General features: G+C 45.2%; 1 protein-coding gene across 8 annotated transcripts in view; it reads right to left on the bottom strand.

Annotated features, from left to right (window-relative positions):
* The window catches only part of ACTN1 (actinin alpha 1), a 92762-nt gene that overhangs the window by 5182 nt on the left and 72766 nt on the right, over positions 1 to 14814 (bottom strand). For all 8 annotated transcript variants that reach the window (XM_074824401.1, XM_074824393.1, XM_074824397.1 and 5 more), the window contains 10 exons: positions 12902 to 12994; positions 11498 to 11728; positions 10822 to 10969; positions 10145 to 10295; positions 7577 to 7685; positions 6958 to 7098; positions 4794 to 4976; positions 3920 to 4054; positions 2896 to 3075; positions 1867 to 2013 (listed from right to left, as the gene is read on the bottom strand). In XM_074824401.1, the coding sequence (XP_074680502.1) occupies positions 1867 to 2013; positions 2896 to 3075; positions 3920 to 4054; positions 4794 to 4976; positions 6958 to 7098; positions 7577 to 7685; positions 10145 to 10295; positions 10822 to 10969; positions 11498 to 11728; positions 12902 to 12994 (1518 nt within the window). The remainder of the gene's footprint in view (positions 1 to 1866; positions 2014 to 2895; positions 3076 to 3919; positions 4055 to 4793; positions 4977 to 6957; positions 7099 to 7576; positions 7686 to 10144; positions 10296 to 10821; positions 10970 to 11497; positions 11729 to 12901; positions 12995 to 14814) is intronic.

The following is a 14814-nucleotide window of genomic DNA, read 5'->3' as shown; positions in this document are numbered from 1 at the left end:
AAATAGGTGCACCATGCAGTGGGTGAGGAGAGAGGAAGGATGACATGCAGATGGAAAGACAGGGAAGAAAAATAAAAAGTGCACAACATTAGATATCACAATGACATTTCAGGATGTGCTAAAAATGCTCTTGGAACAGTTCCTTCTCAGAGCGCTTGTCACATCTTGAGAGCATTTGAATGACAAAAACCAGTTGGTGCTCAGAAGCCTCAAGATCTCCATCTCCCAAGTGAATTACTTGTGTTACTGCTTGTTATCCGTAGTGTCAGAAGCCCTGTGTTTCACTAGTAACCCGGAGTGCAGGTAAGCAGGCAGAGGCAGTGGGAAGCATTGCCTTAATCTTCTAGTCAAAAGTCCCACTAAAGGAGTAGATGAGGGCAGGTATGTTTGGCAACACACCCAAGGAAGCTTAGCTGTCAGGGCATCCCAGGAGCAGACATGGAAAAACAGCTGAAGCTCAGGGGAGCAGTGTTATGGCTGTATTTATGAGACCTGCACATGAGGTGGAGCTTTGACTGGCAAAGCTATTTCAAGTGCTCAGCTCTGCAAACAGCACTGCTGCACAGCGCAGCACAACGCGGCTTGGCAGCTGCTCTTCCCTTTGCTCATTCCCCACTCCCCCAGTGTTTGGATCATCAAACTATACACAAGCTACCACAGGAACTGAGACTCCCATCCACCCTGCAGAATTTTAGCTCAGGACACCCCCCAAGCACTGAAAAGCCCCTGCCTGCCACCACCATCTCTGGCCAGATCAAGGAATCTACAGACAGGACGGTGGGGCTAATCCCAAGCAATTTTCCTTGAAAAATCAGCTTTTAAAGTCAGCATTAAGTCTTCATAAATCAAATACATAGTCGAAGATGGGAAACCCATGTTCTCTCTGCATTATCATTCAGACTGTTGTGGAGGAAGGGGCAAATGATATGAAGATCAAAATATAAAATCTACAGGGCTTTATGGGTTCCTCTGCTAAGAAAAGCAGCCATGGGTTTGTTTTTCTTAGGCAGCTAGAGAAGGGCTGGAACAGCCAGCATTCAGGAATCTGAAAGTGTTGTCAATCTCTGAGGGCAGGCAGCAGCCCTGTTCTCTGGAGACCTTTCAAACAGTCTGGCTGGTGCAGCAAGTGGTGGAGAGCAACCTATATTTGCATCACTGACTTAGTATCTCTGCAGGCTGCTCATGGATTTCCAGACAACATTGAAGGGGTTGATAATGGAGCTGGTTTCAGGCTTGGGCTGCTGTCTCTGCTTCCCTGCATGACACCTTTGTGATACAGGTTGTAGAAGGAAGAGCTGCAGACAGCTGTCAAATAGGAGGGGAGGAGAATTTCCTTTAAGGAATTCCTTTCTTACTGCACCTGTTAGTGCCTTGGCATGTATTTCCGCAGTAAGGCAAGGCAGGCTTTACATCAGGGTTTATCTACATCATGCAATGCCGTGGTGTGCATAGGTCCTCCTGTTTGCTCCATACAAGAGCAATATTAGTTACTTCAATACAGGTTTATATGATGGTATGTCAGAGTGCAGGACAGATGCTCTACAGAATTTTATAAATCAAGCTAATAATCTGTTCTCTGGAGAAGATGGGGTAGAAGTCTAATTTCCTAAATAAGCCTTCAAACTTTTCCATACTTTAGCTTTATCAGGAAACGTAGCAGTTTCCTGTGAAGATATACTTCTCCTCCCAGCACAATGATCACTTAGCATTCTTCACAGGAATAACTGCTCCACAGGAGTGGTGTTTTTAAGAATGAAAATCTTCAATTGACCTAGTTTTAACACAGTGTCTTTTTTTTTCTTCATTGCACTGTGCAGTCTACATGGAAGCTTGTAGCTTACCAAGCTGCAGTCTGCACTGACTTACCCTGTCAAAATGGTTGAAAGAAGCCCGGAACTCGTTCATCTGTTCCTGGCTGATTCCTTTGGCATCACGGGTCAAAATCTGGTTTTCCACTTCGTTGATGGTTCTAGCAATTGTTGTTAGTAACTGCTCCCAGCCCACTCGGATATGCTGGAAAAAGAGGACAGGACAATTTTAAAATTAAAAAGTAGCTCTTCTGCCTCTGAGGCCAGTGGACTGAATGTGCCACTTGTTGCAAATTAAACAATCCCGGTGGCCAAGGCAAGAGAAGTCCATTTGCTCAGAAAAGCTTCCTTCTCATCTGCAGTGTGAGACAACAGGCCAGTTCCTGATCTTAAGAAAGTCTTGGTCCTATTAAAGTTCCTTTGCCTTGTCAGAGCAACATATTGTGGGCCTTTAACACACATGAGAATCAAAACCAGTGCTTGTAGGATTTAGTTGGGCAGAAAACTCTCCTTACCAAGAAAATAAATAAACCACAGTCCTTAGAAGACACTGGTGCTCCACTGCCTCTGCTGCTGCTTAATGGAGAGCTGGCCAGAAACCAAAAGGCAAGTTTCAAAGCCCATCTGTGTTCTGCTGGACTCATGTTGAACTCAGATTGCTTCCAGGAAACCTCACGTTGTCAACAGAAAGCCAGACTCCGATTTTAAAAAGCTTTTGTTGGACTTTTTTCTTCTGCCAGGCTGTGGCAGCTCAAAATCACCAGCACTCCCTTAGTCTTTCTAATCCAGCTAATAGGCTGCCACAATTGGGTGGCAGGAGAAACAAGACCAGCCAATTTTTCAAGCAATACTGTTGGTCTCATTCAGGTTATTTCTATTGTCTATATTTGGAAGTACATTGGAATGAGTTGGCATGAAGTACAGCAAGGCAAAAAAAAAAAATTCAGCGACATGTTGTTGCATGCTTGGCCACATTGTCAAGCTCTCCATTTTCCTGGGAATCACAACATGTTGCCAGAGCTAGATGTGGCTGATGCTAACTGGCCACAGCAGATGAGGCTGGCTGATCTGCAGCCAAAACTTTTACCTCCATGGTGTAGTTGGTGTGCTTGTTGTCAAAGATAAGCGCTTCCTGGATCTGTTGGTGGTCTCCTTCCAACTGGTCAATCTTTGGTTTGTAATTCACAATGCTTTTCTCATACTGCCGCAAGTGGTTGAGCTGGTCCTCCAGGGTCCCATGCATCTCTATTGAAATACGGCCAATCTCCTGCATTAGCAAAGACAAAGGAGTTAGACCCCATTGGAAGGACAAGCCTCAACGTGCTTGACATTTATTGCAGCTATTTCACGCTCATATAGAATGATGATTTGAAAAAAAAAAGTCTCATGGAGCAGTTACTTTAAATGAACCGAGACAGTGTCAGCAAAAATTTTAGCAGAGCCCTGAACATTTTCCAATTGAGGTGAGTCACATGAGATGTATCTAATACAAGGATATAAAACATAAGGAAACTGCAGTTCATAAGCTAGTAACGTACCAAGCCAGATCTTTTTCTGATGTATTGTTTGCCACTAACTTAGTCCCCTCATACAGACGTATTTCTGCAATTTCTCTCTTCTTTACAGCTCCTGCCATCAGTAATAGATTCATATTTTTCCATTTTATCAACTCCAATTCCTTTAACTCAAATCTTACCTAAGGAGAGAAGATCTCCCTTAAAAATGTCTCTTCTGCTGATGTTTGATATGTTAATTATATTTATTTTGTCATGTGTATCAAGACCATTGCTGTCAAAGCAGTTACACAAAATATGCCTCTGATGTAGGGTCTTTAACTTGCTGCATATAAACACAACTCTATTAAAATATCAGTGTTCCCCATTTTAAGTCATGGTTTTTATCTCTGTAGTAAAGAGCATGGGGAAGAAAAGTAACCAAGCGCTTCAGTAACCAATATCAATCTTGAGACTCTCCATATTTTCTATGAAAGCTTTTCTTGCTGTAACCTGAAGGAAGAATGACCATGACAGTGGTCAAGAAAGACCAAGGATAAGAACATCAGTGAAGATCACAGAGGAAAACAGACTGTTTCAAAATGAGCAAAGCACTACCTCCATCTTGGTCTGGATCCAGGGTCCAATGACATTGGCCTGCGCGCCAAACTGTTTACGAAGTCGCTCATTTTGCTGCTGGCGAGCATGTTCTTCCATCAGGGCTTGATCCCTTCTGGGAACCAGTTGCCGCACCTACAGCAAAGAGTAACAAAGTGTGCAGTTTATACATACAAAGGCACATGTAAAGGAAATGTAGAAATGCAGAATTGCAAGGAAGGGAGGAGTGGGTGTTCGCACTGACAACAAGCAGTCATATAGTTTAGGACACACTGGAAAGGCTTGTGGAATGTGAATCCTATCTGCTGTAGGGTACATGCTGCAACCTCATCTCGGGCCATGGAAGACCAGAAGCAGCTTCCATTCATTACTTGGGTTCTCGGTGGCTTATGTTAACTGAATTGCAGGACCCTGTTCAGATCTCACTCTGGTGATCTCATTTAGTAGTAAGAACCATCAGCACAGCTGGTATGGAGAGTAGCTGCTCTTTTAGGATTACAGCAAGGGAATGCTACTTAGCTGTGGAGATAAAACATCTGAAGGGTTGAATGGTGAAGAAGGATACTGACTCACATGCCATACTTACTTATCAGGTCGACTGAAGAGTGAAAACCCCAAAGCTTTTAATTTAGCATCTTTCATTATAAAAATAGCAAGCAAAAGGAATCTGACACCCCTTAGGCATTTATATAAAAGATCTCTTCCACTTCCCAAGCACTTGGCAATTGAGCCAAAAACAAACGACAAAAAGAAAAAAAAGCTCAGCAGTAGGCATGAGAGGGTAACTGAAGAGTAAATAATCCATCTCCTGGGGCACCAGTGACTGAGCAGTGGCATCCTCCCACACCAACTTGCAAGGTTGGAAAGAACTCACATGTTCCCATTTGCCATTGATCTCGTGTGGGGTGATCGTAGTGTAAGGATTCGTTCCTGCCATGTTGACATGGTATGTCTGGACAATCTTTGAGACTTCATTGTGGATTCCCAGGATGGCCTGTCGCTCCTTGTCGGCATCTGGCAAAGTGGCTTTGAACTGTTCGTGGGCTGTGGTCAATCCCTGCAGAAGGAAGGCAGCAGCAAAGGGAAGGTAAGAGCATTAGCTACTGGATAGCCTCTTCAGCAAACATATTCCTGCAGAAGTGACTGCAAAAGCTTACATATTCCCAGCTACAAAGCTCTAATACACTTTTCGGGTTCTCTCAGCATTACTAAACAGGCTGTTGAAAGTAGTTAGATGATGTGGTCTTGTTTTCCCTCTGTTTCTCTCCCATGTTGATCAGTGACAGAGATTATATCCCAGAAAATGGTGGAATAATTTTGGTTCATAATTTAGGGGGAACTATTTCTCCAGCACTGCTCAGTGACTGCCTGTCAGCCCCTTTGGGAAGAAGATCTGACTACTAGCATTACTATAAAGCAGTCATATCTCACTAGAGTAAACGTGCCACCTTTCTCTTCTCCCACTAGGTATGCACTAGTTCTACACCTAAGATAGCTCTGGATGAATAACAAGAGTCAGATTCAGTCTGATCAGAGTCAGTTACAACTAGGTGAAGGTCTTCCAGCCAACAGCAAACTTGCACAGGCAACATATGCTCCTGCTGCTGAAAACCAGCTCCTTCTCCCTGAACACAACAGGCCCTTTCTGTTCCCCGTCTTGCTGTGGTGCTCAGACTGTGCTCCAAGGACCGGTGGTGGGGGCACGCTTGCTGGTAGTTTGTGGACAGCTGACAAGCCAGTTGGTCCTGGCTCATCTCCCACGGCTTCTACAGGCCTTTAAGGTACTTCATCCCAGAAGCCTGGAAGATCAACACTAGGGAAGCAAACGCAGGGAAAGAGACAGCAAAACGAATGGGGGACAGAGAGGCGTGTGCAGGGATAATCGAGGGAGCAGTGTGGACAGAAGAGGGAATGAAAGTAAACTGCATGATTGACCACTCTTACAACACACACACTATAACTACTTTTTGTAAAATTGCTTCCTTACATGGTGACTCATTACTTTGCAGCTGCTGCAGTGGCCATAGAGATGTAATGCAAGTCTGGGGGGCTGGGAAAGATACTGCAAACAGTCACAAAGAGACGATGGAAACGTTTAAATGCTCTTCAGATTTGTTCTGCATTATGAAAGACTTAATGAACCCCTTTGTTCAGGAGGGAAGGGTGGAAGAAACAAGTTGCAGCTCAGTGACAGAGCTGATACCAGGCTGATAGCAGGGCTATTTCACTACCCCTCTGCCCCACTGGCTACACAGCGTCCGCTGTTGGGTCTTCCATTCGCTGCCTCACTGATGGCCACGTTCCTGTCAGCCATTCCTGCAAAGAGCTGACTTGGATTGTTTTCATGAGCCCATCAAGCAGGAGAAATAGAAATCCCCACAACAACACAGGGAAGAGTAATTCCCGCTCTCAAAGGTCTGGAAATTACCTGTCGATACCTCAAGTTGCTTTTGTAACACCCTTTCAGAAGGGGGTAAAACTAAGATACTGTCTTTATTGTCTTGCAGGAGGCAAGATGACTTTCGCTTCAAATGATAATCCAACACCAAAGTGGGCAATTCTGATTTTTCTTGTGCTCAGCACCAAAACCCAGCTGGCAGCTTGACAGCTGCCCTCCTCATGGCACATCCTATCACACAGGACCGAATGACCTGGACATGACATGGGACAACTGACCTGCAAAACCTGTGAGCAGCACTAAGCTTTGCTCACGTGAGTTAAAAAAACCCCACAGGGCCCTGAAAGAGTGTCTCAGTTTTCAGGCTTTCACTAATAAGACTCTGGAGTTACACTGAAAAATCCACTTTCAGTTCTCTGTGTCCAGCTAGGATTCCATGAGGATGTTTCATACCTATTCAGAGCCAGGTTTTTGGAGGAAATCAAGGAAAAACATACTCCTCCTTGTTTCCCTTGCTAAGGCTCACTCACTAGAGCAGAAGCACCAAAAAAAGACCTACAAATCTGGCACCACTAGGAATCCCGAAGACCCTCGACTTGTCTCTATCCCAGCCTGACTGGTGCAAATGACTACTCTGTACCTGGATCTCCTCAATGGTGTGAACAATGAATGTGTCCTGCAGGTCCTCCATGGCTCCTTCCATCCAGTTATTGAAAGGGGCAGCTCGTTTGGCATATTCCAGGTACAACTGGTCAATTGTCTCCAGTAGCTTCTCTGTCCTCTGGGCATGCACAAAAAGAGAAAGAAAATCAGGAAAGATGGTTACAGAAGAATAATCACATAGATATGCGGGTCGTCTGAGCTGCTCCTTCCTTTCCTGGTGCTCCCAGGAAGGCACTACAGTAAAAGTCTCTCTGCTGTTAAGAGATTACATACAGGATGGATTTTTTCCTCTGAGGGAAAAATCTGAGGTCCTTTGAAATAAAACAAAACAAGGACAGTCTTTTCAAGCAGAATGAAATTACAAAACACTGAAAAGTAGAAATAAATCAATAGCCTGAGCAAATGAATGGCACCATAATTGGGCTGGAAAGGGAAAAGCAGGCTAAATATACTGAAATGCAGCCCTTGTTTACAGTTCAGGATGTTCTAGGAGCGCACAAAAGAGCTGAAGTTGGTTGTTCGTGCCCACTGCAGCTTGCTTCCCACAAACAGCCTACCCGCATAATCCCAAAGGCCCAACTTGTAACATGTCTCACCTCCAAGGCTTCTCTACGTTTCTGGGTTAGGGCACCCAGATTATCCCACTGATCACAGATCTTCTGGCACCTGGCATTGACACTGGGAGAGTCATAATAGTCCAGCTCACTATAAGGGGTGGGGGAAAAAAAGGACAAGAAATCAAATAAGGACCTTTTGGAGAGGAAAGAGAAACCCATTAGAAATCTTTATCAGCCTTGAGGACAGATTCAGACAAAGAGCTCATGGTCTCTGCAAGTAAAGTGAGCCAGGAAGACAGCAGTATCTAGTTTTAGACACACTCTATGTTATGGTATATCAACAGCACAGAACAGGAAGAAAAACAACCACCACCCAAGGCCTCAACAAACACTGGTGCTGGCTGCCTGATGGGAATAACTTGGTATTGGGGGAAGGGAGTATAGACTTTTGCTCAAACTGGGAACAAACAGATTATGAGCAATATGCCCCTGTATTCTGCTTAACAACATCATGCAGGCTAATTACCTGCATCTTGTACAATACAATGGGCAGCAAAGATTTTATTACGAATGCAAAGAAACTGCTGAAGATCGTTCTAAGAGTTGCATAGTATGGGTGCCAAGGAATAGCTGAATTACACAATCCATTCATTTATTTAAGACAATCTCAGAATTACAGTGTAGGTTTCTCTCCTACATGCCTGATGGGGAGTACTTTGCTGAGATGTCTACAGGCTGGCACTCATGGAACACAGACTGGTAAGAGTACGGCTGGGGAAAGGGGAGCATGGGGGTAAGGTGAAGCTTGTGGTTTTATATTGCTTTGTGCTCTTTGTTCTGCACATGGTCAAAGAGGGAGAAGCCTGCAGGCAAAGATCAGCCAAGCTTGGAAGTATCAGCCTCGAAAGAGAAAGCAGAATAACTCATTGGGCTATTGAGTGACCCTGGGCCATCTGATGAGCATTCCTCTAAGCAGTAACGCAGGTTTAAACAGTTTCCTCTTGCCTCCCCCAGCCTTGTTTCTTCCCACTATTGTATCGCCCTTCTGAGGTGTGTGGGCACAACTGTTGGTGGAATCTTGTGGTAAACTAGTCAGGAAACTGATTTGGGCTAAAAATAACTTTTTCTTTACTGGGTTTTTAATCCAGATCAGTTCCTTGATCTGCTTTGCTGCAGAGCCAGCACTGCAGATGAAGGAACTGCTTCTGAAAGCCTGGCTTGTAATGCACCCGTGCTGGACCACTACTTCAGGGGAGTGGAATGTGCTGTGCCCCCAAACACGCCTGGCATGGGCAGCTGCAGTGGCTTCCTCCAGACCATCTCCATCTCCCTGGCAGTGTATCTCTGGGGAAGAAAAGAGCTCAGGCATGGTTTTTCAGGGCATGGGCTCTTTGCTGAGATGGAAGATGGCTTTTGGAAGGATGGCAGAACCTGCTGTTCTCACACTTTGGAAGAAATTATCTCTCCCCCCGGCTTAGGGCCCAGCCTTCCCTGTTGCTCTTAGAGCTGCAGCTGCTTTGGCTGGCACGTAGCATGTGCTTTGGAAGTGGCAGGTCAGCTAATGCCTGCTGACTAGCCAGCCTTGGTTTTAATATTACTGACATGGAGGATTGCCTTGAACCCTCCTCCTGTTCCAAGGTCAATCCTCCACTGGACAAGGGAGCAATTCTGTAAATCTGTGTTATTAAAGGAGATACTGATCTTGATCCAATAATCCTGATTTTTTAGAGAAAAACAGTCCTTCAGACCAAAAGTACTGATCTTAGCCCAGACACTAACTTGAGATAGGCCAGTGTGATATATAAATATTTTTAAAATAGGAAACAAAGTCAAAGACAAGTTGTTCAGACTGTTTTTGCCAAGAAACATGCAGGGTTTCAAAACCGCTCTCCCTGTGCTGCAGAGGCCAGCTCTTTACCTGCCTGCTATTCCCAGCAATCAATCTCCCGCCCTGAGGAGACCCCATTTCTCCTGGGAAGCTGCATCACTCATCACTCCAGGAAAAGGAGTGGAGCTGAAGGCTTCCAAGCTGGGGGAAGCAGAGAGGGAGCTGAGTTGCTGTGGGGATGTCCCAGAGCAAGTGCCAGCCAGTGTCCACATGGTACAGTACTCCCGGGGCAAAAGGCCCCAGGTGGCAGCAGAGGCCACAACAGGCTCAAGCATCAGCAGATTTTTTTCCTGCCAGAATCAGGAGGATTTTTTTGATAAAAGAGAGCAAACTGACAGCCTGCTATCTTCTGCTGTTTCCTTCTGTTCCTGGAAAAGTATGATGGCATTGCAACTCTGAAACCTAGCAGGCACCAGCGGCAGGTCAGACTCTTTAGGAAAGGGTTCACAGCAGCGTATCAAGCTGGAAGAAGATGGAAACTTGGCTTGGGAATATAATTTTGCCGCCCCCTCATCAGCACCCACGACTCATCCGTTTTCTGGCCTGCTCTTCTGGTGCATCCGGATACTGGAGAGCAGTATCCTAGATACTGTTTGGAAACACTCGGACTTCCCAACATTTTTGTATGGGGATTGATTTATGGCTCTCCAGAGGGCAGAGAGCAAAGCTGATTAAGCCTCTCTGGCTCCAAGGATGGGACATGTGCCGGGGTGCCGTACTTCAGCTCTTGTGCAATAGCAGCAATCTGTTCCACGCGGTCCTGGTGTGCAGCCAGGTCGCTCTCAAAGGCCTCATGTTTCTTCAGCAGGGCCTTTATCTCCGAGAGGGTAGCAGTTTCGTAATCCTTCTGCTGCAGCATTGCTTCCTTACCTGGGGAGGGAGCCAAAGGACAGGAGAATGAAGGGCAGGACCCAGTGCCCCCAAAGCCAGCTCCCTGTCATCGAGGCAGCCCCCACTCCAAGAACCCTGCCCGAGGCCTGCCCTCACGTGTGCTGGCCTAGAGGTGCACAATCCTCACTTTCAAACCACAGAGCGTGAGTTTGCCATTAACAGCAGAGAAGGGCACATCGTGCAGCTCAAGCCAGTGCTGTCAGAGTTCATACTGGACTTGTCTCAGTATGTGCAGACTGTACGGTAAATTTTCCTCTGCTCTGTAGCTCTTTTCTATCCAAAGTTCTCACTTTGCAACAGTTAGGGAACGCCAGTGCGGCCACATGATGTAGCAGAACAGAGATCAAGCTGATTTTCATGCATTATTTTCTAATAAAGTAAGAAATTAACCTATCATTCTCGAGATGAAAATCTCATGGAAGGACCTATGCATGATCCATCTCTTCCTCCCTCCATAACAGACAGCACCATGTCAGGCAATAGGAAGCACATAGGTTGGCATTACCATCTGTCCAGGCCTCATGAATGGATGCCTTCTGCCGGAACTTCTCTGCCAGGTGATCCAGTCTCTCTAGCCTCCGGATCTCATTCAACAACCACTCCTCATAGCCCTTCTCAGCCTGCTCTAGGCCACCCCAGGCATTGTTTATATCCTAGGGACAGAAGCACGTGAAGAAAAGACAGGTTAGGAGATGGGGGGGAAGATGTACATCAGCAATAGTTTCCCTGAGCTACATGGTTTCAATTGGTTGGAGGGAGTGGATGTGGGCTTTTAATCTCACAGGATTGTGCAGACAGCTCAGGAAGATGAAGTGTCAGACTCAAGATAAGCAGGACTAGCAGTATCAGGATATACCTGTCTGCACAAGAGTCCCTCTTGAAACACTTCCTCCACATGAAACTTCAACAAAACCCAACCATTTTTCAATTAGAAAAAATGTGAGGCACCCAGACATCTCCTCATAAAGGCATGCAACTTGTGAAGAGCCTCAGAGTCTGGTTTAGATACAAGGAAGCAACGATCACTTGACCCTCTCCTATTACGGCCTCACTGAACTATATTCTGTTGGGTTTCTACCAAAGAATAGCTCACACTGAAGGCGAGGCATGCCCTGCCCACCCATGGACAGGAAAAGGAGCCCCGTTTTTGGGGTACATACGAGCAGTTACCCCCCACTCACCGAGACCATTTTCCCTTCTGAAGGCATGAAGGCTGGCCTGTTGCTGAGCCGCAGCTTGGTCTGCAAGGTGTTGAAATTGATCTCAAGTTGGCACTTCTCTTGGACCTTGGGGGGCTTGTGCAGGCGGCGGTAGTCCCGGAAGTCCTCCAGTTTCTGCTGCATGGCTTGCATGGTGTTCTCTGGGGCCCGGTTCTCCAGCCAGGGGATGGTGCGACGGATCCACTCCAGCAGCTGGAAAGAGCAATGACAAGCCTTGAACTAAAAACTGTGTTAGAACTACAGCTGTTGCTCTGATCTCATTAGGGACCACTTACTTTTATGTTTGTTGCCAGAAGGATTCTGCCACCAGGAGGGCTTGTAAAGAAAAGTTTGCCGGCTTTTTTGGAAGGGCTTTTTTTTTTTTTTTTTTTTTTTTTTTTTTTTATGAGCAGCCCCTTCCCTACCACACTAAGTAGTACTGCTAGTTGCAGCATTGCCAATCCAACATGCTTAAGGCGTAGCTTTCACACAATCAGGACCAAACTATGTCCTCAGATTACATTAGAGCCTTAGAGTTTTGCTGGACTGTTGCATAACTAAAGGATGTTGTAAGTCATATTATCTCTAGAAGGGTCTGACAGAAGAAATCAAGTTCTTGCCTCCAGTTACACTTTTCCCACTCTAGCTTCCCTGAAGTCAGTGTTGCTCTTTGAATAGTCCTCCCCTTCACAAACCTATTTGGCAAGCCAGCAAAATGCTACTGCAATGGGCAGTCTATCATGTAAGTGGAACAGTGTCCTATGCTTTCCAGACCAGGCTGAAACCAGGCTCATGGGCTATGTTTGCCCTTCTGTTCTCCATCTTCTCCTCCCTATTATCTTCCACAAACACGCTTCAGTCCACATTTGGCCACTTCTGTAGTTCAGAGCTGTCAGTCTGTCAGCCTTCAGCTTTCTCAGTTAACCAAAGCAGCCTCCAGCTTGTATCCTACACAGATTCTTTCCAACTATCAGCAAATGCATACTTCTTTCCTCAATTGTCTCTAACTTCCATTCTCTCTGATCCAATTCCTGACTTCTGCAGTATATCAGCATACAATGTGTATGAAAGATGTTATGAAGTTGCATAGTCCTGAGGAATGCGAGTTAAACTGTTTGATTTTTCCTTTAATTTTAATATTCTGTGGCTGCTCTTAATAAACTGAGAAACTCACAGCTCCTCTATGGACGCTTTCTGTTTTAAAGCAGATTGCTCTTGCCTTTAATATAAGTTCGATCTTTAATTTTTCTCAAGCTACAAGGGGAAAAAAAATAATTTTCCAGGGAAACATGGGCCAATATCATTCCCCAGATTAGTTATCAATGTTAAATGCAATTCCTTTCCACATACCACCACCCAGAAACCAACAGCACCATGGACACCTACATCACTGGCCAGTTTTTCATAGTCTTCCATGAGCTGTTCGTTTTCTTGGTTGACTGCCAGCACCTTGCAGATACGGTTTGCTGCTGTCTCTGCCTGACAAAGAGAAGAAAAACAGAAGACGGGAAAAGTGTGAAAAAAATATATAAGCCAAAGCTTGCAGCTTAGCTTCCTGCTACATACCTGTGGGTAAAGTCTCCTACCCTTGGCTTTAGCAACCTGTCTGCACTTAGAAACATCTGTCCTGACCTCTTTGCTTTCCACCTGACCTTCTATAACAATTTATTTTCCCTTTCTCAGGTGAATACATTCCTTCAGAGATTCTCAGCTCTAATGATCCCACCCTATGTGTTGTGAGATGACCACATTTCTGTACCTTTTCTGAAGCTGCTATTATGAGAGGGCCCTGTTGTTTGCTTCCTACCAGAGGGATCCTGGCTGCCTCTTTACAAAGACAGGGGGTTTCTGCCACCACCTCCACTCCCATCACCAGCATTCAGAGCTGCAACACCAGGAACTAAGTCCTGTCAAGTTGATGAGGCTCTCTACATGGTTTCACCGCAAGGAAGTACTACCTAAACAGAGTTAATCCATAGACTGGTCTTTGGAAAATTCCTAATTTTGTTTGGAAGATAAAGCGGTGGATACTCCTCTTAACCTTAAATTCTGCCCAGTGGAGCTGTCTTCCAGCTTTCCCTGTATTTCTGCACTCGTTACAGGGCCACCTCCTACAGCATCTTGCCACATGACACCTACCATGTATTCAGGGTCTCATGATCCAGCTGAGAATATTTTTTTTTCCCTTTCTGGGTAATCTTTCTGCTTACTCTCCCAAAACAAGTCTCACCAAAAAAGAGCCTGTTGTTACTATTTAGTGTTGGGTTGGTTTGTGGGGTTTTTTTTCACTGTGGGACCAAAACCTTGTTCTCTGCAGGGAGCTGAACATGTTAAAACATGAATTTGGAACAAAGTAAGGATCAGAAAAATCCCAGCTATGAACTCAAGAGCAGTCAGTCTGCCCTGGAGTGTCAAGCATGTGTTTGGCATGGGGAACATACAGCAGGCTGATCCTTGCACAGCATCAATCCATGGCTATCAGCTCCCTTTACTGTTATCATGGTAGTTGCCATGCTACAAAGCCTTGGAGGATGTGCCCCTGTGATGGGTGTCAGGGGATTGCTCAGCACCCTCTTACCACAGTACAGCTGTGGCCCTGATGCCTGGTAAGGTGCTAGAGCTACCCACAGGACCCCTATGGAGTAGTTAGTCCTCCTTAGAGAGCCTAAGTGGGGATAAAGAGGAGAGGGTACATGCCAATGCTACAATAGACCAATTGCAAATGCTGTGTCCTGCCTTAAAACTATGTGTGGGACTGATGCCAAAAGAAGTTTTGCTGAGCTTATAGTTGGCAAGTTTCAACCTTTTTCTATTTTTAAAAGGCCTTTTATTATCTGTTTATTCAATCTGCAAGGCCATGTGAGAAAAATCCTCTTAATTTTTGCAGCTGATGCAAGGCAACAAGAATAGCAGTAAAGTCATAGGCTATACAGTGATGTATGGATTGCTAAGGTCTCAAGGGATCTGGCAATCTTATTCATTTGTAAGAGGCTGTAAAAACATATATTCAGTCATCTGTCCCTTCACTAAAGCAGACCAGCTAGCAGATACACAGATATTAACTAATTTAAAACACATCAGAGGGACTTATACCGAAGAAAGAGCAATTTCACTTGGAAAAAAAAATAACTGCAAAAAGGGCAAATGATGGTTACATCTAAGAAAGCTTGTACTTTGATCTGTTTTTAACTAAAGTTTGTACTTTAATGGAGTGCTTTTTGATATTCAGAGAAAACTTTATAGACATGGGACCAAACAGTATGTCAAAAAGACATTGCCAGAGCCCTACCATGATGTGC

The sequence above is a fragment of the Strix aluco genome, chromosome 4, assembly GCF_031877795.1.
Source record: "Strix aluco isolate bStrAlu1 chromosome 4, bStrAlu1.hap1, whole genome shotgun sequence".
Lineage (NCBI taxonomy): Eukaryota > Metazoa > Chordata > Aves > Strigiformes > Strigidae > Strix > Strix aluco.
Note: the sequence above shows the minus strand (reverse complement) of the source record. Positions and strands in the feature narration are given on the sequence as shown.